This window comes from Homalodisca vitripennis, chromosome X, assembly GCF_021130785.1.
Source record: "Homalodisca vitripennis isolate AUS2020 chromosome X, UT_GWSS_2.1, whole genome shotgun sequence".
Lineage (NCBI taxonomy): Eukaryota > Metazoa > Arthropoda > Insecta > Hemiptera > Cicadellidae > Homalodisca > Homalodisca vitripennis.
Window position 1 is genome coordinate 59,730,208 of NC_060215.1, and position 27,263 is coordinate 59,757,470.

The 27,263-nt window shown below is 31.6% G+C and overlaps 1 protein-coding gene across 2 annotated transcripts in view; it reads left to right on the plus strand.

Moving 5' to 3' along the window:
- LOC124369048 (regulator of nonsense transcripts 2) overlaps positions 1 to 27,263 on the plus strand; it is a 129,279-nt gene that overhangs the window by 20,651 nt on the left and 81,365 nt on the right. Inside the window, exons 5-11 of one of the 2 annotated variants that reach the window (XM_046826744.1) lie at positions 49 to 244; positions 1,573 to 1,718; positions 4,915 to 5,098; positions 8,049 to 8,099; positions 19,267 to 19,448; positions 21,564 to 21,654; positions 23,590 to 23,752. In XM_046826744.1, the coding sequence (XP_046682700.1) occupies positions 49 to 244; positions 1,573 to 1,718; positions 4,915 to 5,098; positions 8,049 to 8,099; positions 19,267 to 19,448; positions 21,564 to 21,654; positions 23,590 to 23,752 (1,013 nt within the window). The remainder of the gene's footprint in view (positions 1 to 48; positions 245 to 1,572; positions 1,719 to 4,914; positions 5,099 to 8,048; positions 8,100 to 19,266; positions 19,449 to 21,563; positions 21,655 to 23,589; positions 23,753 to 27,263) is intronic. The other variant, XM_046826745.1, reaches the window with a different exon arrangement.

Genomic DNA, 27,263 nt, shown 5'->3' on the forward strand with positions numbered 1-27,263 from the left:
GTGCTGAAAATGCTCTAAATGTTTGTCTTAAATTTATTTATCTCTTAGATTGTGAACCCCAGTAAGCTAAGAGTGGACCTGAGATTCTATGGAGACCTCATCACATCGGGAATATTCCAATTTAAGGAAGCCCTGCCCCTACTGGGAAATATATTGACTGTTCTTACCACATCTGATCGAGAAGAGCACAACAATATAAGCATAATACTCAGCTTTTGCAAACACTGTGGAGAGGACTATGCAGGTAGTTTTATTTATGATCTCCCCATTACCCAGGTATATAAGATTCTTCTACATCCATTTAAATACAAACATTTTAACTGTGCAATAATGTTTAAATACGAAAAACTAATATTTGTGTTTTAGGTTTGAATTTTTTTTAGTTGTTCTCTTAAGGTATATATTACAATTTAAACAGTAATAATTTATTAATATCTTGAATATTTTTAGCAAATAAAGAATAATTATGTCCCTGTAATAAGCTTGTCGAACCTTCTAGTGTTATTTATATATGTTATATTATTGTTATATATTCTAAGAGAAAATAATGAATAGCATATAGGCCAGTAAAAACATATACATAAATAATAGCGTCATTTCATTAGTTATAAACTGCTTTTTATCTTTCCACAAAAGGAGAACATGTTTAGGTTTCACATTGCGTTATGTACTTTTTAATTTTTAGCTATATCAGAACATATTTGATATGTTTTTATGCACAGATATGTGTTCCAACAAAATATGCAAAAAATGTATAATTTGCAAAAATCTCTATACAATCTTTTTAACAAAGATTTGGCAACAAGGGCCCCCGTTACATATTACGTTATATTCAATTTATTACTCATAATATTTGGATTTTCTACTTATTTTATATTACCTAATTAGTTTTATTTGTGGAATATATTCTCTATAAAAATACAAATTTCAGTATAGGCCCTAATTTGTAGATTTTTTGGGGGTTTTCACTAACAATTTGGGCTTCCACAGTATTTTTCTTTTTTTGCTTATAAAATCGATATTTGTAGCTATGGTTACATATACTGTTATTGTCTAATAGGGTATATGTTTCACTATATTTCAATTTTTTTTTTTTTCATTATTTTTACACTTTCTTTAGGGTATGAAAAAAAACACTTAACGTACTACTGTTTTTAGTTTGTAACTTGTGTGTTTTTATATAAAACGTGTTGCAGAAATTCCACTGAAAAACTTAACACATATTCTTTTTCTATATAATATTCTACACGTTTTGGTTATTTGGAATTTTCGTACAAGTTTTTTTTTTACTGCTAAATAATACTAAAGGTACAAAATAAAACAAGATATTATATAAAGTGACATGTGCTCATACATTCCCTATGTTTAAGGTCTCATTATTAAAAGCCATACAATAATACTTTATTGCAAAATTAAATATAATAAGTAAACATATTTTTGTTTCATTGAATTATCATTAAAATGCATCTTGATATTAAGCTAAATTACAGAAATGAAAATTAAATATGAAACCAACCAACTTTTTATTCATATTTTGTAATTGTTATATTAAGATTATTATTCTTTTTTTAGGTTTGTTGCCAAAAGCCATGAGAATTTTATCAGAGAAATTTAATATAGCAGTTCCTCGCAGCTCAATGTTGCCTCCAGAAAAACAGAAAAATGTCCGTTCACTTCTAAAAGATTACTATGGATCTCTATGCAAACATCTGCTGAAGGTTAGTTTCAATTAACACACTGATAGCAACAGACACCCTAGTGCACTTACTGTCTTATGATATTACTTATTGTCACTCAGTATGGACCAGCAGTGAAGGTGTTAAAAATGTGTTAAGGCCAGATCTGTATTTGTACAGAATTTGTTCAGTCTTCTTGTTTGAGTTGGAATTAATTGTAGTTTACAACACAGCATGTAATTGATTAGACAAGTGGTGCCTGTTGTTTTAAATCCTCTATAACAGGATACTTGAAATAAAAATAAAAATGAATATATAAGTTAAAGGGTAAACTTACCGTTTTCAAGTATATCAAATTTAGGAATTATATGAGGGCTATACAGGAAGTAATTGGTGTTTTGGGATATAAAAAACAAAGTGAAAGGACAAAATTTAGTTTTAAATTATATTACACTATAAAAGCACTCATCTAACACTGTTTTTTTACATAGTCACAGTTCCAATTAAAGTACTTATAATATTGCACCAAATTTTCAATTCCTTCACTGTTTAAGTTGTCTCCATTAACTTCAATCACTCATTTACTTACAGTTCCGCATTGTTACCTTAGTTTCATGGGAGAGTTTTTTTCTCTCCACTGTACACAATTGACTTTTTTAATCGATTTTTCATCCCCAGTTGAAAAGTGAGTCACCAAATTTTTCATCTAGGTTTTGAGGAGTGTCAGTAATTTAAACACACTTTGTTGTATTTACGGTCCTCTATCAAATTTATATCGTGACATAAAACTTGATATAATCCATCTTTTGTGTTATAATTTCATGCAGCAAACTTTATAAAGTGAGGGAAATAAATAAAGAACGCCTTATGCATGAATCAGTGGGTTTCCTAGATCAGCTTTTTTGCACAATTTTTCTTGGTTTGTTCCATAAAACAGTACATACCTCATAATACTCCTAAGTGAAGTGTGATTTTATAAATATAACTTCTTGTTAGCTTCAGACTTGTACACAATATAGCAGTTAAACTATCCCTACTGGGTAGGCCTACTGGCTAGTGTGTTTTGTTCTGTGTGATGTGCGTCTCACTACAGGTCTGTTCAGTAAGTATCGGGACAGGTTCCAAAAATCAAAATTTCTTAGCAGGTATCATTACAATGACTTAATAATCTTCAACATACATTCCTCCTGCATTGATGCACTTAGTTCTGCGCGTCTGCCACTTTTCAAAAGCCCACTAGAAGTCAGTTTTCCGAATACTGTTGAGAACCTTTGTTGTCGTCTCTTAAACTGTCTTGATGGAGTCGAACCAATGTCCTTTGAGCTCCCTTTTCATTTGCAGAAATAAGAAAAAGTCTGGTGGAGCCAGATCTGGTCTGTAGGGGTGGTGAGGCAAAGTTGCCTCGTCGAATTTCGCCAGCAGCTGCTGCACAACAATTGCACTGTGGCACGGCGCATTGTCATGGTGAAGTTTCCACTTCTTCGCAACGGCTGGTTGCATGCGCATTAGTCCATTTCACAGGCATTTCAGTACTTCCATTTATAATGCAGCATTGATGTTCATTCTGAAGACACGAACTCCTTGTGAACAATTCTACGTTGACCGAACAAAACAATCAGCATGGTTTTTATTTTGACATCTGAGCTTTTTTTGGACGCGGGGACCCCTGCATGTGTCATTCTGAACTTTGACGTTTTGTTTCTGGGTCGTACTGGAACACTCACGATTCATCGCTGCTAAGAACATTGTAGAGAAAATTTTCATCTTCCTGGACGTAGTCCAAAGTTTCTTGCAAAATGTTCACCTACAACATTTTTTGTTCCTCGCTCAAAACTTTCGGCATCAGCTTCATGCACACTTTCCTCATCGCAAGATCCTCTGTCAGTAATATGGAACAGTTCCGACTAAAAGTCCATTCTCCTCAATAAGGGCGTTGATTATACGTCCGTCAGAGCCTAAACCGTTTTCACTTAGGCCACCTGAGCATCGGTTCGAGCGTTCGTCGGGCATCCGACGCAGTGACTGTCTTTAAAGAGCTCCTGGCCTTCCTTAAACGTTTTGTGCCACTCAAAAACTCTTGTGCAGCTTAAGGTATCATCCCCATAAGCCTGTTTATTGATTTCAAGGGTCTCAGACGCAGATTTCCCGAGTTTAAAATAAAACCTTTACAGCGTGGAGTTGCTCAACAGTCCGGTCCATGCTGACATTATAAAAAAAATCACTCGTCAAAAATACACCTCCTGTCTCAACACATGCCTGCAGGCGACTGAATTAAAGTGCAACTGAGTGGTGGGGAGACCCCTCTACCGAGGCCGACCGGTCGAAGCCTCCTCTACCGCTCTATCGAGGATACAGCAAACCAGTCCTGATACTTATTGAACAGACTGTATGTACGGCATTTAAAATGATTAACAACAAATATATACTATATATATATATTTTTTTTTAAGGGTGTCACAAACATCTGTTGTTGATAAAATGTCCTATAAATATAGGTTGAAAAATGTGTTGTTTAACCGCTAGCTGTCATTTTGTATATTCTATAAAATATTAAAATCTCTAGAACTGATGCCTCTAAGAAGACCAAATGTTTGTTGCTCCCAGCTTGTGCAAGCGTACCTTTAAAGTGGTAGTATTCGCTTATGCACTGACAGATTTCATTGAAACAAGTACCGTTGGAGTTGTAATAAAAATGGTTAAATAGTTAATGTCTGGTACAATTTTTATAACTATATGGATATTTTTGTTATTTGCTTGACTTGAAATATTTTCAACAGATGTAATTTTGTTAATATTCAAGAAAATAACACAATAATTTTTTGTAATTTTCCTCTTATCTATTCAAACCTATTTTCCTAATTTGGATTCCTTAGTTTCAATAGTTCTAAAGATATTAATTTTGTTATGAAAATTACAAAATGGCGGCTAGTGGCTAAACTAAAAATTTCTCGATTTGTATTTATAGGACATTTTTTGCTTGGAATGATGAATACTATCTCCCACAGAAGTTTGTGACACGCTGTGTGTGCATGTTTTTGTGTGTATGCGTGCGAGTGTGTGTGTGTGTGTGTATAAAGTAATGGTAACAATATATGAAAAACAAGTTTACATTTTTCTGTCTTATTGTTCCACTTAAAAAAATAGTTTGTAAATTAACTTGCTGTTTACAAAACTCATTAGTTGTAACCAAAGGTTTTGAGGTTTTGTAACTAACACATTTGTAATTTATATTTTACAGGAGCATAGTGAAATGCAGGCTTTTGAAAGGAAAAATCGGCGAATCCTACAGACCAAGGGTGAGCTTAGTACTGAAAGAAAAGAAAGAGGAGAGGCTTTAGCGGCACTGTTTCAAAAGTTGTTCAATGGAACACTGAACTTTGCAGAGGCTCTGGATGAGGATGTCCCTGAACTTCCAGAGGAAAGTGAGTATGGAAATAATACAAACACTTGAGACTAAATCATACGCTTGGTGAATATATCAAAGAAAATTACTAGTTCTTAATATGTATTATGTTATGTTAGAAGAAAATGTATCTTACAGTGGTTCAGAGTACTCCAGCTTTGCAAGTACTTGAGCTTGAACAAACTAAATTATGAGGTCTGAGTTAAAGTATTGTAAAATCAAAAACCTCAGATTCTGAAAGACTTAAAATGTGTGCCAAGATCTTTATCTTTTTCAAGATGGCAGGTGGATTTCATATGTATTACTGGTTGAATTACTAGAATTGGATGATAGTGAGTGAAATTTATTCAGTTAAGTGCACAATAGAATTCTTAGTATCTGCTTCAATTAAAAAATGTTGCATTAAATAGCTAGAAAAAAATTAAAAAAACCTCTGGGCTGTACCAATTTTTTAAATTTTGGCTTTTTTAGGAGGATCTAGAATTTTTAAACGTTTTTTTTGATGGTATCTCCTCCCTTCAGAAGAAGAGGACAAGCACCTTATCAGCATTCTTAAAATGTTTAAAGCTATAACAATAACCTTCCACATTGAAGGAGAGTGCCAAGAAAATGTGAAGGAAACAGGAGTTTTCCAGACATTTGCTATTGTTCAGTGTTACTATAAATCAGTAACACAAAGTTCGAGATCTGCAATCTAATCTCTTCCTCAGGTGGGTAACTAACCTAATACATAACTGCAATCTAGGCTAAAATAAACAAATCATACCATATTGGTGTGACATCTATAAGTCAGATTTCAGTGGTTGGTCGGTCAGTGCAGATCTATTGTGACCTAGTTTGGTTTCAATGACTAGTGTTTTGTTTTTATAAAGTGCAAGTTTTAGAGATAGTGTGCATGGAGTAGTCACACTTCTTATTTGTAGTTCCTGACTGAAGATTAGTTATCCATGTGAGGAAGATTTCAGATTACAGATCTTGAAACAGTGTTACAGATTGTTTGTATTGTTGAATTATGGCAAATGTCTGGACAAATCCCGTTTCCTTCACAATCTTCCACATTACATACAATTGCTCTAGGTTCTGTTTTTAGTGATCTGCACCAATGACTTGGAAATATCCCCCAAATTTGAATGCCAGAACAATTGCATCATTACTTTCTTAAAAGTGCCTTGTACGGCAGTCTATTGTATGCAGCATATCAACCAAATAAAGTAAAATAAAATGTTTTGAGCTCTTAAGTTTAAAAAGTTTGTTTTTAGTATTTAAAAAATTATGCTATTTTGAAAGTTACATTCTATTAAAAAGTTATAAAATATTATATTGGGTCTGATTTACTATATATAGTAAGTAATTGATACAAACTATAAACAGTGCCAACAAGGAGTTTCTTAAAAGTTGACAACTTGTAAGAAACAGCAAACTGTTATTGCAGTAAAAATATCTAATACAAGTACATAAACCATGTAAATGGAATAGATTACTATAGTTATTTACTTTGGTGTAAATTTTTTACAATGTTTTTTCTTTTATGGCTAGTTTAGAATGAATTATATTGGAACCGATTGAGAAAACCTCTTAAGGTTAGTACAATCCCATTATATTCTGAAGAAAAAAATCAGTTACACATGAAAGATGTATAGTCAAACTGAGGTACACTGTCTGGAGACTGGCAATGCATATTGGAAAGGTGGCTGACAATTAAACTTATAATTTATGCCCTATTTATGTCTCCATAGCTCACTGTGCTAGCAGTGTGCAGTAAAATGGCTAAATTGTTTTGGACTTTTGCATTGTAACTTAATTTTTCATTTTGAACATTGATTTTGTTATTCTTTTGTACCAATATAATGGTTTATATCTTTAAAATGTGGGTTATTGGTTGGAAAGTGTTTTATGTCAGTAGGTTTTGTGTTTGATTTTTATTTGTCTTACCTGGCTTTCTCTTGTTACCACATTCAAAAGAAATAGGCCAAAATTCCACAATCCAGATAAGATTATTAAAATTTACAGTGGTTGCTGTGATTGGTTTAGGACTGTGAAATGAAATTAGTTCAGTATGTAACCCAATATGTCATGCCAAGTTAAATTTGAAAATATAATGTTGATTTATAAAGCAACACTAATTCTTATGATGACACATTCAGTTCTGGATGATCACAGTTTGTTTGCAGATATTAGTTTCTCATAATAATTTATCTGTTTCATCCCACTTTTATCTACAGTTATAAAAAGTAATGCAAGAATACAAATTAATATTACATAGAGATAGTGTTACTTATTTACTATTTTTTAAATAACATCTAAAATATTATGAGTGCTTCATGGTAAAGTTTAGCACTTTTAGGAGAAAAAGCATAGGAATTTTTATTTCTCTCTCCAAATAGGAGGTGAGGGCCAATTTGCATTGTATAAAAACATACAAGTTGTTCATGAAATGCATAAAGAAATTTCTGCAAGGAAGGAAATTAGTTGTCACTTGCAATAGTCTTGGTGGAGAGTCGAAATGGGAGGTAGCAAAGAGTTAAGAATAACAAGTGATACTTTTTTCTACAGAACCTTATATTTTAGCTTTGCACACTTAAAACCAGATACTTGAAAGAAGTATTAAAGTCACTATCTTCAGTTTCTTTTTGTCTTTTTGGTTGATATTGATACAAGTATTGAGTGTCAGGCAATTGGTTTTAAGTGTTTCAAGCTAAAAAATGTGTCCTGTAACAAAATTTATCATTTTGTAATTTTTTAACACTTCTTTTAACCTTCCATTTTGACCGCACCAAAAGCGATAACTGATTTTTTCGTAGAACAAATTTCTCTGAAATTCAAGAAAAATTAGGTTTTGATCTTAAACAATAGAAATTGGCCTACACATCCCAGATGATTATGTTGAATTCACAACATAATATAAACAAGAAATTGTTTTCTAAATAAAACACAAGATTTGTCTTAATACAACCACTGTTGTAGCACAGGTCTTGCATCAAGGTCCAACACTTTTGCTGATGAGTTCGGCCCTTTTAGAGGTATTATTCTAACTCATCAAAGTTTAGTTTTAATTTTGCACTATGAATGTAGGCTCGTTGCTATATAGCATGTGTGTGTTTTAAATAATTACAGTTATTATTTAGTTACATTATTTTAGTTTTTGTAATCTCCAAGTAGTGATAGCATTAATATATTAGTAACAGATTTAATACACAGTGCCTTGTGATTTTACTTTGTTTGTTGGTCAATTAACTTTTGCATTTGTGTAAGGACCACTTAAAAAATCATCAACAGTTTTTACATGTTAAACATAAAATGCTGAAACAGTGTTATCACCCCCTGTGTATCCCTTGAGTGTAAAGAAAATCTTTGATAAGGGTTAATCTGAAGTTAAAACAAATCTTAAGTTAATGTTATTTGAATGTAATGTATGTAGTAATTAGGAACATGTTTATTAAATTATATAAATCATTAAAATTTTTTTATAATTGTTAATTTTCAACACCAAATTGTAAATTAAAACTTCAATATTAAAAAAAAAATCTATAGCTCTATTATGATGTAAGTAAAGCAATTTTAATAATTAATTTAAACTAGCCTACGTGTACTTGTGTATAAAGGGTTCTCGTTTAATTCCTTCATAGTAACTCTCAAAGGCCATATACCGGGGCTGTACTAAAGTCCTACACAAAATCTTCAGTACAGACCATGTTGTGCTCAGGTGTGGTCCACTTACGGCCACCATGTTAGTTACTTTGTGGACATACGGCTGCATTTGGAAATATGGCGCCCCTAGGCACTTTAATGGCCAGTGCACCTGCTATGAAACCTACCTAAAGCTCATTTTCAAAGGTTTGCGACTAATCTGTCAATTATTATCACATACGTTCTGGTCCTGACATTTTATGAACAAGTTGTGAATAGTTTATTGATTTTTTATTTTCATGAAAAAACTGGTTACATTTCCAGACACGATTTTCACAGCAAATGGTCTAAAATATATACAGTGTCAGTCTTCTCTAAATAATCATTTAAATAATCATTTAGTGCAGGAAAGTATATTGACATCTAATGATTTTAAAAGATCAACAACATTTTTTTTAACACATTAGAGTCTGGCTCGCTATTTGCTGTTTGTATAACCCGGTCTGCATAAATTAATTGGTTTTCAGATTTTTTTTTAGAAAACTGTTAAATATTAGGTATATTAGATATTATATTTTCTTGAAAGTTCTATCTTTCCTCTTTAAAATGATATGTAAAACTGTATTCCTATAAAATTTAATTAATTTTAAAAAAAATTTCAAAACTTACATTTTTTTAAGAAAAATAAAAACTCCCGCATGTCTTGTGTTACTTGAAAACTAACTTTTGAATAAATAAAACAAGTAATTTCAATTTTTTAAGGCATTTACTATATACATATTTACAAATAATTATTTTAATTGCCAAAAAATTTTCAAATGCTAAAAAAATTATTGTTGTCTTAGACAGACTGACGACGCGCCAGGCCACGTCAGTGGATAAACAAAAGCCTCAAGCGGGTATGACGTAGTAGCGCCTAGCGGAATTTTTCTGAACTAACCATTAAAGCTGGCTTTCTAATGCAGCAGACGGCACTCGAATATCACTCGAGCAACTCCGTATATCAATCGGTAAAGCTGTGCTCGAGTCACGCTCGAGCGCCGGCCGGGGGTTTAAACAATGGCGCTCGGGTCTGGCTCGAGCGTAGACCCGAATGTGTTAATACTTTTGCAATGTAGAGGTGAAATTATCTTGTGAAATTTATTCATCACCTCTTCCCAGTAAAAGGTAATTTTGAGTTTTGCCGTTTTTCACCAAATCTATAGATTCTTGACGTCACATAACCTTTATTTTATTATATTCAGGCATTTTCTCTAATGTTTCATTAATTTCAATTAGAGATTTTAGTAAAGCACTTATAGTAACCACCCTGGCCGACCACCTTGTGACTATCTCAGGACAATTATTCTTTAAGATTTCTTTTATAGTTGTTCATCGATGAGTGGACACAGAAACAAATTGTATACTGCTTTAACAGGATTAGAAAACTCAACATGTTTAGATGTATTAGCTGCTGTAACTCCAACCAGGTTTAGTTAATGGGCGGAAAAAACAATGTTTTGAACTAGTTCATTGTGTCCCTTCGTTCTTGCCTGAAGACCAGAATATGTAATACTTGCAGCATTATTATATAGTTGACAGCCTTTAATAATAGGTCCAACATATTCTAATATTTGCACTATGGATAACTTCTTAAATTTATCACCTGTATTTGGCAGGAATTTCAATAACCGAGTTTGATGTTGAGTCTATAACTATTGAATAGTTCGATAATTTGGAAGTTTCCCTCAATAATTTGTTCAAACACAGTACCTATGATCATAATAATCTTATCACAAGTAAAGTATTTCACTTCTTTGCCCTTTCTATTCCAAAATCGAATTATTTGTTGAGATAAAAAGGGCCAAACAAAGTTTTCGGTTATAATGCCCTAAAATACTTTCAGTTCATATTAATCTGAATTAAGAAAATATAAATTTTGTAAGCCTAGAAAAGAAGTGACTTTCATATTACTGAATGATTTATTGCAAAGCCATCATGGTTCTTATATATGTAACAGTGGCTGAAAGTTTTAGAGCACTCTTATCATGAGTTTTATTGGTAATAAAGAAAAATATTTTGTCAAATTATTTCACAGACTTTTTTGCATTATGTTTATAAGAGTACATTTTACAATATTCATGCAACCACACTTCTGGAATGTGGAGTTGTTGTTGGAATGTTGTTTCGATTTCCATTAGTAATCGTATTTGTAGACAGAATAAAAAATAATTTTGTAAGTTATTTTTTATACAGTTGTGGTTTAAAATATCAATCATGATTTAAAAAAATTAAAAACCATAAAAAGGTAAATGTTTTGGCAAGTGCCATTGTAAGTTTGAATTTGAGTTTGGTGATCAGTTGCCCTATATACAATAGTTATGGTTTTAACAAAGGGAACTTACAACTATTTGAAATTCTCCAGTGCAGGTTCTGGTAGGCATATTCCTATTAACGAGAGACCAGTTGGAAGAGCAGACGTGTCGGACACTGGTAATTGTGCAGCTATTGTGGGATTGGGATGGGTAGTTGTATGCATTATCTTGGCCCCAATTTGTATTGTGAGGCCTTTCGGCATTATGTATAAATTATTAGTTTAAAATAATCTCACAAATCTGGTTAGTTTTTGGGTAGAGGAATCTTGTTGTGGATCCATGGTAAACTATAATAATTAGTCCTCTGGAAACTGAAAAGGTGCCTCTCTTCTGGTTATGACACCACAAGGTTGCAATGTTTTAAGTTCCGTCAAGTCAATATTCTCTGGAAATATTTATTAATTAGATTCACATATAAAATTTCATCAAAATTAGACCATGTTATTTGTAGCAAGATTTTCATTGCGTTTTACCCAGACTTAAAAGTTACCCCTTTATAAATATTGAATAAGAATGTTCAAACAGCTGCAGTTTATGCCATTTTTATTGATCTTTAAAATTGTTAGTCTTTTCTTGTTAGTATATCTTGAACTTAATACAACCTTTTACAAATTCACTGTACAAAAAGTATATAATTTTAACATCTGGATTCATTTTAAACCAACAGCTGTATGTTCATTCATTTATAGCCAGTGTGTATACTCACATTGCACACATGTGTTAATGAACACTTTAACTGCTGTTTTTTCACTTAGGTGGTCAAAACACAGGGTTTTCATATAAAAATAATAATAAGATCATCATACAGCCATCACAATTCTGTCTCTTTTATAATACTGGTACAAAGGAGAAAGTAGTGAAAACCTAGTTTTGGATATTTATTAATATAGTTTTATTAAACAAATTTTAATTTATTTAAATAGTACAAGGCCATGACAATAAGTGTAGTAGAGTTTACACATGTCTAGTCAAACATAAAATGTAAAAATCTACTGGATGAAATACAATCTGGCCTATTCTTGAATGAGAGATTTATAAAGCAAACAAACTTGGGTGTGATGTGAAAACCCGTGTATTTTGCTAGATTTCTTCTATATCAAAGATTTACAATAAATCTAAGATGAACATTTCTTGTAAAAGTGGTGAAGTGTGATTCTAGTTATATGAAAGTAGAATGAAGTATTATGAATTATAGAAATATGAATAATAGGTACAGTGATAGAAGGAAGATGTTCCCATTTCTAGGTCACTCTGATGAGTCAAAACTGAATTTAAAATCCATCTAATCTTTTCAAAAGATCCTAAACCCAAATTCTGATGAGATTCAACACACTTTCATCCATAGAAAAGTTTGTTAATCAATGAAGTTGAAGATTAAACAACTTCATTTATTTGCATATTGTCTGCTCACATGATGTAGTAAAAATTAAACATTCCTTCATCAGATGATTGGTTGAGATTGACTGTCCCTCTTCTCCTGTGCATTGCGTAACATGCCTACCACATGGTCTACACAGCTCAGACTACCAATATAATGATTCATTATTCATTTCAATAGAAACTGAACAGTAATTTAAGGCTTTATGGTGTGTTTGTTTTTAATAAATTGTATATGCAGTAAAAACACAAGTTAAACTATATTTTGTCAGTTTATTAAATCAGGCAGTTAATTGAGAATAGTGGAATATAAATTCAATATTTGCTATAAAAAATAATCCACATCTAAATTCTGTACTACATATTTATTTATTATTTATATTCTGAACTATACTTAGACATAAATATTTTATTAACTTCACCATAAACAGCACAGTTAGATATTATTATTTAGAGTTATTGAACAAATTATGACCTTTTTATGGGCATACAATAAATGTTAATCATAAGAAATCCTTCAAAATTAGTTTTTAAATGCAGGAATTAATTTTGTGATTATTTTAATAAATCCGAATTCAAGCTAAAAGAAGAGTGTAGGATAAAAATTCAAGAATAGAGATTTGATATTTTCAGAATCGGAATCAGACCTGAGATTAGAAAATTTTGGATTTGACCATTGCTGTGTTCGTCTTACACTTGTGGATCTTGTCATGTATGTGTGATGACTTGATCTTGTTATTTTCGATCATGGAATACATTTATAACCTTTGCACTCTTACATAGTTGATAAAAATTGCATAAAATATTGTTTTAAGTTTACCATGAATGCCATGAATCATATTCATTTAATTTAAAAATATGAAAGTTAGTAAGTTTGTTGATGGTGAACGATAGTTTTTGTTACAGCAATATAAAAACCCAACTAACAAATTAAATTAGTTTACATCGCTTTACACTGTTGTCATTACCATGCATGTTCAATTTTACTTGCAATTTAAACACTTACTCCAGTTGATATTTTGAAACAAATACTTATAAAGATTTATTTTGTATTGTCTGCTGTGGAAATAATTCATGTTTTTAACCCTTTTAACCCCGACGTCCGTACTATATGGATGTCGTAAAAATGGCGTCAACTCCCGACGTCCGTATAGTGCGGACGTGCACTTTTTATTACTTTACTGGCCACCTATTTCACCAAATGCTTTGAAATTTCACAGACTTGTGCACAAAGATATTTTGCATCGAAATATATTAGTTTGTAATGGTTTGACTTCGTATTTTGTCAGTCTGTGACTGAGCAATTGCAGTTCGTCTCGACTGACTGCTCACGCTTGTTGCAGACAGCTATCACGTGGTTGTGAATATTCCGTTTTCTTCACAGTTTTAGGTTAAAGCAGTATAAAGTACGGCAGTTAAAGTTTAGTTTATTATTTGTTTTATTTCAAAATGAGTAAAAGACATCGTTTAAAGTCTCCCGTAAGTGAAAATACAATAATTAGTAACCTAGTTGCAAATGGTGTGGATGTGATTAGTGACGACGAATTGAGTGATGGATATCTTGAAAATTTACATTTTGTGGTGATGTAAATATTGTTTTAAAACTTTTTTAAAATTTAGATTATGAACAGTTTTAGTTATTTTGTCAGAAATAACTTTGGTTTTATGTTTATTTTAAGTACTGTGAATTTCAAAGGTCTTGTTACATTGCCTTGCCCAGAAATGGCAAAAAGAAAAATTTACACGGCTTTACAAAAATTGATGTTACTCCACTTGTAAATAAGGTAGGCCTATAATTTTTGTTTCCTTTTATTAAGGATTAAATATACCATAAAGTAAATGGGTATTTTTGTGTCAAATATTTTTTATCTATATGGTTTCCATGATCAAACTTGAAATTTTTTCATTTTTATTTATTTTTTATATATGTATATGCATTTAAAAAAAATTACTTTCAAAATAATAATTTTATTTGTATATTTCTGTAAGCTACATGTATAAAAAAGTAAAACAAAAAAAGAATTACCTAAATATCTTAAAAAATAACTGAGTTGTGAATTTTTTACAAAACCCTTACATTTTGTCTGAAAATGGCTTGGGATTTCTGGTACATCACTTGATTTAATGGCCGGGGTTAAAAGGGTTAATTTAATTAAAAGCATGTAATTTGTGAATTTTTTTTAAATACTAGAAAAATAATATAAAACTTTTAATATTATACTGTTTTGTTCAAGTAGAACAATAATGTTGTTTTGGATAAAAAGTATAGTTAAATAAAAAAAGATGTTGTTTATTAACTTAAGATGTATTATGAAGTGTTATTCTGTATGTATTAATTTATGTTCTGGAACTACAACAGATTAGAGCTGGCTGTTCTGGGGGCTATTTTGATTTTATACTTAAAAGAAAAATGTTATATCTCAAAAACTTATGCTCTTAATTTTGGTTGTGGTATTATGGGATCTGTCTCATTTTGAAGATGTTATTAATATGCATAAAAACTCTCTTTCTACATTGCTATTAGTTTATTCACAAAATATCTCAAAACATTTTTGTGTCTTATTGTAAAATACTCAAAAAGTTTTAATTTTCATTAATACCTTAATTACCTTAATTACCTCCACCTTAGTCGATGACCAGTACAACTGGATAGACAGCGTCAAAGTAAAATGAATTGAATGAATATTTTACAAGAAAAATAGAAAGCGTTTGGATGCATACTAATCATATCTTTAAAACAAGACACCTCCCATAATTCTTATACAAAATATGAAGTCTTAAAAGTGTTTGAGGTTTAATATTGGACTTATGGGGTAAAACTGAAGGCCATGTTACTACAGCCAATCAACCTAATATATGGTTGTTGCAGTTTTAACTATACAAGGTCAGTTTTATAAGTCTGGTCAATTTGTATGAAAGAGCAGGAGATTTTCAGAACCTTCACACTCTTGTTGATAAGACTGATATTTCCACGGATATTACAGTGTTTCGAATGGCAGCTGTAATTAATTGATTGTTGGCAGTCAGCTGAAGTGGTAACTGCATAGTTAGTTCCTTAGGGTGGAGAGAAACTAATTTTGTGCGGTCATTAAACATTTTCATTTGAAGGGTTCGACAGCTGCACAGATGAAATCTGAGTTGAAAAGTCCATGTGAGTTCTGCACCAACATTGAAGACCATTTACTTTCGGATCAATGAGTTTAAATGTGGTCTGAGAAGCACAGAAGATGAAGCACGCTCCAGTAGGCCCGCTGAAGTCACCGTGCAGGAAACCATTGATAAAGTGCATGATATGGTAATGGAAAATTGAAGATTAAAAGTTTGCGAGATAGCTGACATTGTAAGCATCTCAACTAAAAAAGTGCAACAGATTATTTTTCAGAGTTTGACTAAGCCTACTTTGCCTATTGGTTGGAAAAATTAGAAACTCAGTAGACCAAGTAGACTATGTCGAGAAATAAAGTGAGTTTTTGCCTTTAAAACAATATTTAATTCTATTTTTACCAGACTTATCAAACCACCCTCGTAGCTAAGATTTTAAAAATCCAACATTATTGAGTACAATATTATTTATTTGTTATATTCTTGAACTGCTGAGAACTTTACTAATTAAAGGTTGATGATTTAACAAACTGATTGGTGCCTTTATTAAATTTTATTGGAGGTTGTAAAAATTTACCAAAGTTGTGAAAATTAACCAGTGAATATTAATGACTGTGATGGAGCTGGTGGAATGATGGAATTAGGAATTAAGAATCAAGAACTCTTAGGGATCAGACTTTGAGTTTTGGTTACAAATAGTATAGTATCAAAATAGTGATTGGACATTGTTTTACCAGTACTATAGACATCATACTGTGCCAACTCTTCCTTACTCTGTTTTGATAAGTTCTCTCTCTGATCAATAGTCTAAATGTAAAGAGTGAGATTGAAAAGGAAAATAGATTAAAATATCAACAAAAATAAAGGATACTTATAATATGAATTTGTATTAGTATTGTTAATCAATGATTTAAAAAAAAAAAAACAGAAATTTCTAAATATTTCAAGTACAAATTTAATTTTTGGTTGTTTAACTAATTTTTGGATAATATGATACTTGATTGGTATATTAAATTAACGTAGTCAACATGAAGTTATTTTTACGAACCTGGCTCTTATATAGTATCAAATGCTTTCTTTGCATTTACCATTCATTAGTCATTTAAGTACAAAATTTTATGTATTTTATATGTCAGAGGGATGATGACCATAAGTCTCCTGGACCTAACAGGCATAATGTAGGAGATAATATTGTATAATCTAATGTTCAAAAACTAATGTTAAAACAATGGCTCAATAATATTTTATATATATATATACATATATAAAAGGTGTGATTTTAAATACGAGTCTGGTAGTAAATTTATAGTTTGTAACAATTTGTTTTGAAATTTGGATGGAATTATTTAGTCTTATTCTCTTGCTCTTGCCCCTTGGTCATATCCTATCTTCTTCATATGTCTGTTGTATGAAATTATTTACTTTCTTTGTGCAGTTTTGAGTCATTCTTTGTTTGTACTGTATAACGCTTGTCGTACTATTGTCTATACACCACACTAAAAATTTCTGTGTTGTATCACATTGAATAAAATACTTCTAATTTGGTACAATACTAGAAACATGTTTGGTTTGATTTACAGTCATCAATGTTAAAGAGCTTGAATTGGAGATAAATCTCACAAAATCCTGTTAATATGTTTTATCCCATCCTTTTATTATGAGGGCCGTTCAATAAATCCTTAGAAAAAGGTAGAAAAGCTTAATATTTTGTTTAGATTAAACAAAATTTTCAACATAATCTCCATAAAGCTCTGAAAACTTTTTGAAACGTTTCTCTGATTATTTCAAAGCATCCTACATTTTTAAGTAGAATTTTAGTAGGTCATCAAAATAGGAATCTGTGTGTGATTACCTCCTCATTTGATGTAAATACTCAACTGAACCAATTTTTTAAGTTAGGAAATAAAATAAAGTTTCTTGGGGCCAAATCTCATGGGTATGTTGGAAAGGATAATAATTCAAACTTCAATTCTACAGTTTTAGCCATTGAAACTGTACAATGTACGTGTGTATCGTCTTGATGAAGGAGGGTGATTTTTCATGATTTCTTCTTTAAACTGATGAATTAATAACCTGTCTAATGATGTATTACATTCTCCAGTTATTGTTTTTCTTTTTTCAAGTAATCAGTGTAAACTATTCCTCATGCATCCCAAAATACAATTGCCATAATCTTTGCAGCCGATTTCGCTGTCTTCTTCTTCAAAGTGTGTTCACCTTAAACACCCCTCTGTTTTGATTGTTCCTTTCATCTCTGAATTGTAGTAATGTATCTATGTTTCGTCAGCAGTTATGTATCGACACATAAACTCATCAGGATTCTGATGGAAAAGCGCAAAACAGCCTCAGAGTCATCCACGTGATGTGTATATTCTTTTCTGAAAACGAATACGCACCCATCTTGCATAAATTTTTTTTCATACCAAATGTTTCTTGGAAGATTGACAACACTTCTATCTTGTTTAACACTTGTATCCTCAATTATTTCACGTTTAATCACCCAAAACCATGTTGTGGATCTTGTCAACTATTTCATGGGTAATTACTTCCATTGAATGTGTGTAATGCTGTTCACAGTTAATAATGGCCAGTAGAGCCATGCAAACAGTGTAACACACTTATGAGTTCCGCGGCCCTTTACATAAAAAACAAACCTGGTATTTTCGGCACAAATTTGTTTGCACTTCCTAAAATATTATTAATTTTTTAACTGCCTCGGTTAACCCAGCAACTAGACTAATCGGACTTTTTGATATTGCTTGTGTAATAAGATATCTTTCTGAACTCTGTGACTGAAAATAAGAGAGAAAAATGTTTTAAGGTTTAATTTTTTGTATGGGACAATACTTATGGTCATCTCAATATATCTACCCCTTAATGTTCCCTAATTGCGTATTAAAGGGAGCAGAGACAGTAATGTGACAACAACCTCAATTAATTACTGTCATTAAGCCAAAAGTAGATATTTGGTATTTCCTTATTGTATTCCAAAATAAGTTCTTATTGTTTTCACAAGAATATATTAAATATTGTAAAATTAATTTTGCTGATTTGAAGTTGTTAGTGAGCAGGGTGCATCTAGTGCTTGTAATACGCAATACTCATGGCAGTATATCTGTGTCAGTTAGGTTGTTTCTCCTGATTCATTTACCACAAAAGTTGATACAGTCTGTGCTTTTTGATTGTTAATATTGTATATAATAAACCATTTAAGTAACAGGCTATGCAGTCAAAATAATTTAAACAAAAATGAAAATACAAGGGCTAACAAATAAAATCAAGTGAATAAAACTATATCAACATAATCAATTAAAGTTGCTAAACAAATAGACAAAATCTTGAGAAATAAAACTATGAATCTTTTTAAAAATTAACCTGTGAGTTTCATTTGATATAAATAAATTTGGTATGAAGCAAATGAGTAAGCACAATGTAAGAAATAAATTTTAACTCTGTTGCAGTATTAGTATTTAAAGAACATTAGTTATGTGTTCTACGATTATCATTATAGTAACTGGTCTTAAAATAATGTGTGTGTCTTTAATATAATGTATGTTATTTAAAATTTGAACAGTATTATTTTATATTTAAGATATTTTGTCTCATTGCACTTTAACTTACTGTGAGAATTTGAAATTGATATTGTACGGATATAATAATTGTGGCTATCTCATGTTGTAAATTAAAAATTATATTTTGTTATAACTATCTCTGTTGTTGTGTACAGAGTCTAGCAAAGGAGATGGAGACCTGTTGTTAATGGGTGGGGGATTAGACTCGGATGATGTAACCTCACTTTCTATTTGGGAGGATGAGGAAACACAACGCTTCTACACTGAGTTTCCCAATCTGAAAGATTACCTGCCGAACTTTAAGATCATAAAACAAGAGAAGACATCAGTTGCTTCGGTAAGATAGGTTATAATAAGAAAGGTACAGGATAGTAAGCCCTTGCTTAGCCTATATTACATCTATTTGATACATATATTTACATATATTTTGTGGAGGTTTTTTTGTCAGTTACACGTTTTATACAAGTTATGCTTTTTCATTAAATGGATAGTTGTGTTCCACAAGCCATCTGATTTTTGGAGTAGGAGCTGGATTTTAACACTTAGTTGTTATATGAAGTATTGTCAACTATAAGGACTTTCTCGGAAGTGAATTGGAGTTAATATTTCTGCAACCCATTATTTGTAGTTGTTGAAATTTATAGCATCATCTCCAGTTTTCTGCCCAGAGTTGATAATTAGTAATTTTTTTCACAAAACACTCTCACCATCCTTCATGTATGCATCATGACTGTCTGTTAGAAATAACCCATCCTAGCTGTTATCCAACCAGAAATATGGTTGTGTAAGAGATACGTAGATGTAGATTTAGTTGTCGACACAAGTGTACATTCCTGTTTGTATTTTGTATGACTCTAATAAATCCCACCTTTGTCATCCTTTTTTTTCACCCTTTGTTTTTCAATTAGCACTTTCACAAATTTTCTACATTTAAATTTTAGGTCTTTCAAAACCTAAATGCTTCCTTGGTAATCTATTTTTCCTGTGATTACTGCAATAGTCGGACATTGTCCCACAGTGTGATGGACTTTATGCACTTTCCTCTACTCAAGAGCCTTTTTTAAATCATCCATCATTCATGTTTAATATTTTCTGCAGCTCAGTTCTTCCTTGAGAATAAAAACCTAGGTATTAGCAATGGCAGTGTTTCCACTTTCCCTTAGAATCTGTTGAATACTATCTCACAAAACACCAGTTACTTCTGCTACACACTCTTAAATTTGATTTAAAGGAATTAGTTAATCTCTGATTTATCTTTTATTAAATTATATAGGCTATGAACGATTTTTCTTGACTGAGTGTGTAAAATCTTTTAACATTATTCATTTTTCTTTTGCAGTGTTGATTGGCATATTATTTCTGTTAGGAAGTATTCTCACAGAATAAAGCACACTGATTTGCTAAGTAATCACTCTAACAATAAATTTTTAAACCACTTTAAGAGTTAATTATTGAACACACATTGTATACATTATACTATTAATAATCAAAATATATAAATAAACTGACTCTAAGCTTGTTTTCACTCGTTCTTATATACACTTTAAATGCACACCACAAGAGCTGGTAGCAGACTGGTGCTCCTTCACTCCCTACAATGCAAAGCCAGTTTATATTGCTTTCATCAAACAACGCCACGACTCGTCCCATTCTGCGCAGTCTCTACTATACATAACTATAGATAACTAGCACAAACCTTCTGTTATTCCTTAACACCACCAAGGTATGCTATATCCGTTTACTCTAGTCTAGCATGGTCCTATATATCGTTTACTTAATTCTTTTTCTCAACATCCGACCATCTATATGCTTTGAAGTTAAATAAAATGTCAGTATTAACTGTGCGGTACAGGAAAATGGTTTTTGGTTGTTGCATTGCATATGATTTTAGCAAAAACACTTTTGTGGTCTTTGTATTTTGTATGTTTTGTTGGCAATATATGAACCGTACAATAAGCCCTACTAAAGTTTCAAGGTAAAATTTTTAACATGTATGTAAAATAAAGTATGTATCATGTTGATTCAAAGAACAAAATAAAGATTACATCATGTTGATTCAAAGATTATTATATCAAATCTTCAAAATAGTAATGAAATTACAGAGTAAATGCTACAAACACAGTGAAGAGGAAAAAGAGTTCATTAAAAAAATTTCCAGGTGTGATTAACGTTTACAGCACATTAAATCTTCAATGTTAAATTATTAATGTAGAGCATGGTGAGTATTATTACTATACACAAGGTATATGGATCATGCATTTGTAACTATAAAATTATGTATATTTATATACAAATGTGTCCTAGATACATATAATTTGGTACATGGCTTCTTAGTAAAGCTTTAGTACAAAGGTAAATTGTGAATTAATAATTTTGATACATTTTTATTTAATGAAATAGAAAAATGATTTATATAACATTTGTAATTAATTATATATCTATGTATTTTAAGATGACTGAAGAAAATTTAGACGAAGACCTAAAAGAAGAAGAACTTGAAGAAGATAAGAAAGAAGAAGAAACAGTAGCTGAAGCAATCGAAGGTAGGCATTTTGAATAAAACATAAAGTATTAGCGATTTATGTGTTAGTTCTTCAGTCAAAATTCTAATCTGTGTAGGAAAAAGCATTTGTTGTTCTTTTTAAAGATTTGTTTTTGTCAAGTACTCATTTTGATAATAATTAATGTGTGAGTGGACAATTAATTATGAAAACTCCTTTAGTAAAACTTAATTACTATTTATAAGATAGCACTTTTCGAATGCAACATGTCACAAATCTAGCATGTTTAAAACAAAACTTAAAAAATTCCTTAGCACTCAAATGGATAAAAAAAGTTTTTACACTTAATAACAGCAACTTTCTTTAACATTAATATAATTCCATAATCAATGACATTGGTAAAAAAAACATCAACTTTACTCACACCTAATCTATTTATATTAGGACTGAAAATATAGCAACCTTACTGACTGGCCCTATTACATATTTAATTGTGTGTTTATCTTATTGGGATACCTAAAAAGAAACATTTGGTTTCATTCATAGGTAATGGACAGGTGATAAATAATTGTATTGTTTTGTAACTAACTCATAACTGTTGATTCACAATTTCAGGGGAAAAAGGTGTGTTTCACGTATTTTTATGGATTATGGATTTTATGGATATATATATAAAGTGTATTTTTATTAACTCTTACGATTCCAGCTATTTTTATTGAAATGTCTGCCATATATCCCACCACTTACTGTAAGGGATCAATTATAAATCCCAGCACTATTTTGCCTATTTTGCAGAGCTTTGAAAAAAAAATAAAGTTATATTTCAACTGATTATTATGTTTTTTTCTTTTTATTCAGTATGAAATATACTGCATTATAATGAATTTAAAAACATTTATTCATGTAATAAATTATACATAATAGAACAAATTAGCTTACCTGAAAAAATTTCTGAAGCATTTTTGACTTTGTTATCATGAGAGGTATATAAAAAAAGATGTTTAGCACTTGTAATATTGAAAATTTTTGATGTTTGTATATACGGACATTGAGATAAGTACCATTTTGAAATTCCACTGCTGCGCTGCATGTGATAGGTGTCACATCCTTGCACACTGTGTACTCTTGGCAAACCACAGATGCCATTATGGCAACAGTCGAATGTGTTAATGTTTATGCATTTTTTAAATATCTCCACGTCAAAATGATAACGTTGTAATGGCTGTTATACCAGGCTGTGAACTTCTATGAAAGCTTGTTGTACAATATGATAAGTGGATGTTCTTAATGTTGATGACAATTAGGTAGAAATGTAGATAAACATTAGAGCTTTCATGTAAAAGTAAAATTGTTACAAAAGTTAGTTTTTATACATCAAAATGGTACTTAATTAAAAACGTGCGTTGTACCATTTAATAGATTTTTTGTAATTAAATATACTTTTGTTGTAAAATGATTAATTACTGTAGTAAATTGATGTTTTGTGCTCTTTTAATGTAATTTTAAGATGCAATGATTCAAGAAAAAATTAATTTTATAGACCAACATGAGTATATTTTGTAGTTACTAGTTCCTTAATTAAGTGAATCCATACATGGATGTTAATCATTAATAGCAATAAATTACACTGTGAGTTTTTGGGTACCTACTAGTAGTGAGTAGCACAATGTGGAAAAAATGATGGTAACACAGCAAAATTGGGTTCTTTGCAAGCCAAGAACAAGAAATAATGCTGGTATTTTACTTTGAATGTTGATTATTGTATTAAACTTACTATAAACTAATAGATATTGTGAGGTTCCCAATGAAGATATGATTGTGCTCATTATATCTTATTCACCGCAATCAATTTTCACAGGTGTAATTTTTTGGAAGAATGCCAAAGTTTGATAGTTATGTATTTGATTATGTGAGTGCCACAAATATGTTGTTATTAATTTTACTTCTGTTTAATGTATCTGGTATTCAATTGCACAGAATATGAAGAAAATGATAACAATACAAACTCAAGTAATAAAATTTTACTTGACGCATTTTTGAATCTTCTCCCAAACTGTGTCAATAGAGAAATGATCGACAATGCTGCTATTGAATTCTTGATGTATCACAATACCAAGCACCACCGGAAGAAGCTTGTCAAGTGAGTTGATTTTAATAATTATATATATGTATGTCAAAACGATTAATAAATATATAACTTAGCATAGAGTTGTCAGATTAGGTTCTAAATTTGTTAAATATAACATATTTATGAAATGGCCAACTAAAAGAGTTAAAAGCTATTACAGCGTTAATCCGGCACGGTCAGGACTTGGAGCATGCCGGATTATTGGTTATATATCAGAGAAATAATGTAGACATAATAAGTAAAAAAAACAATCACAGTAAAACACGTTTTTATTATTCAAATGTAACCTTTAGGTATCCTTGTTGTATGTGGATCTATAAGAACTTTTTTTAACGGTCTATTTACAGTGACGTAATCTATGCATCACAACAATTGGGCGGAACAAGGTCAAGGGCGCGTTCATCCCGTTTTATCAGAGCCCCGTTCTGTACTGCCACTGCCAACTTCTGTAGACTCTGCTTGCCTGTCTCAAATGGCAGTGGCGAGAGACGTTAGTCGTTTATAGTCGTCCTTCCATCAAAAACCTGTGCTGACCACATTAACTGTGAAATTGCCTATCATTACTAGACTCAATTGAATTGATACGAAATAGTGCAACTGGTTATACAAGCTGATAACTGATTGCCGTGGTGTCATGTTATAAGTCTAATTATATCACCTGATGTCGGCCGAATATGACACCTAGTCTCTTGTCCACGCCTGTCTAAACGCTGTGTCTACCACAAACATAAAAAAAAACATTGTTGCACATGAAATGATAAACGATTAACCCTTTCAGTGCCAACGTCCGACTAGAAGGACGTCGACGAAATGTGCAAGAAGAGCCAACGCCCGACTACACGGACGTGTAGAAAAAATTCTAAAAAATACTATAACGGACGTAATTTTGTTATATATATATTTATAAAGGACCAATCCTTAATTAAAACAATTGGTAAAGAGTATTTTTATCATATTAGTGTTATATATAGGAAACGAAATACAAGTGGCAGTGGACATCGCCGTTCCGAGTGGCAGTCGTCTGTTGGTTACTTAGTTTTGCCGTTCGCGTCAAGTTAATAGTTCAGTTGTTTTTATTATTTTTATTTCTTACGTTGAGTGTTGAAAAATGAAGCGTAGTGGTTCACCTCTCAGTGTAAATACAGTACAGAGAGTGTTGGAAGATGAGAGTGATTATTCTGTGAGTAGTTTGAGTGAAAGTGATTCTTCTAGTGTAGGTTTTGACAATACAGACAGCGATCCGGATTACGATCCTAATTTGCCCTCAACATCGCAAACTAATAGGTCTAGACTAAATCACTTGTCCTTTAGACCTTTACAAAATGATTGTTCATCATCTGATGATGATGCCTCAGACGTAGAACTTGGGTTTGAAACACGACCTAGGCCTAACCTACAAACAAGGCCTAGAGGTCGACCAAGTAATGTAGGCCTACAGGAATCATTTGAACTATCCTCTTCTGATTCTGAGGATGGTACTGGATGGGATGAAGTGGCAGTAGATGGCAATGTTAGCTTTTGCCACCAATTTTCATTTCAAGAACTTTCGGGTCCAAAACATGCTCCACCCCGTAACTCTTCTCCATCATCATATTTCAGTCTTTTTTTTACTAGAGCTCTTCTAGAAATATTTGTAAAATGGACCAACAAGTATGCCACAGATTTTATAAATAATAATAGCAATCCAATGAAACCTCACAGCCGCTTAAAATCCTCGAAACCTGTTACAATGTTAGAGATGCAGGCCTTTTTAGCAGTTCTTCTGAACATGGGAATAAAAAAGCAACCTACATTCTACAGCTACTGGTGGACTGGTTCTAGTCAATATATTTCTTGGATCTCAAGAATGTTTACTAGAATAGATTTCAAGCTATTTTAAGATTTTTCACATGGTCGACACAGGCCCTCTTGCGAAACCAGGTGAGCCAAATTATGATGCTTGTGCCCGATTTCAGCCACTAATTGACCATGTAAATAGGGTTTTCAGATTTCATTTTTCCCCCGGTCAAAATCTTGCAATAGATGAAAGTATCATTAGTTCCAAATCACACAGTCAGTTTAGACAATACTTACCAAAAAAGAGACACCGTTGACGAATCAAACTGTGGATGCTGTGTGACTCAGTCACTCATTACTGCATCAATTTCTTTGTGTACAAAGGTGCAAATGGGAATGACAAAGATGAAATAAAAGAAAATGGACTGGGCTATTTTGTTGTCACAAAGCTGTTAGATATGGTTGGACTACTGAATAAAGGCTATCACATTTTTTGTGACAATTTCTTCACCTCTCTTAGGCTAGCAAAACACCTGTACTCTAAGTGTACATTTTTGACAGGTACTATGCGTATAAACCGCAAAGGACTTCCTAATGCCGTAAACCCTAAATTTAGTGTGGGAGAAAAGAAATATTTCAAGAAAAATGAGATGACATTGTTAGCATTCAAGGAAAAACAATCCCAGACAAAGTAGAGGTATTAGTTTTATCTACAGATGGCACCGTTGAAGATGAGAGAAGGAGCTAAAAATATGGTAGTCATGTCAAAATCACGAATAAGCCAAAAGTTGTCAGGAGATATAATGATTTTATGGGTGGAGTCGATGGAGGGGACCAAATGCTCAATTCATACCTTCATGAGAGAAAAGTGCTTCGTTACTGGAGAAAGGTTACTTTCAATATTTTTGGAAGAATGGTCCTCAATTCCTACATAATTTATAAAAATAATTCTGACAAACCTCTTGCTAGGCTAGAATATACTGTGGCACTTATAGAAGAACTGTCTATAGAGTGGCTGGCCCTCCAGGAAAGGAGGCCTGTGCTATACAATTTACCTGGAAATAACCGGCAGAGAAATGAAGCCAGTAACGGTGGTGGTGATGGCGATTGCACAATGTTTTTAGATAAACTGCCAAATAAAAAAGAACTGAATTGCTCTGTATGTAACAAAAAAAGTACCCAGACAGGAGGAAAAAGGAAGAAGGTTACCTTTTCTTGTAAAACATGTAAGAAGGGACTTCACCCATATTTTTTATCATTTCACAAGTGTTAGTTTTTTTTTTATCTTCAAGCTAGTTTTCTAAAAACTGTATATATAGGACTAGGCTAATTGTTTTTCATTGTGTAATTGGACTTAAGAACAGTTACAGATACAGTTTTATGTATAAATACACTTCTTTTATAAAGTGCAACACAATTTTTAGTGAAATGAGCGAATATCAAGATTTGCAATATTTCTAAAACCGATCCTAAAAACTTTATTTTTGAAGATACCAGTTTAAATTTTTGTATATATGTTTAAAACTATGTGGAAGTTTAAAAAATAACACTACTTACAGAGTTAGGAATCTTTTACATATATTTTTACGCTAAACAGAAAAATTCATCAAAAAATTTATGTAAGTATTTTTTTCCTTATTTTATTTTTTTGTTATACATATTTAGTAAAGTTATTATAGGAGTTTATATTTACAGTGATTATTTATGAGCAAAACAAAACAAAAAGTAACCATTTTCATCAATAAAT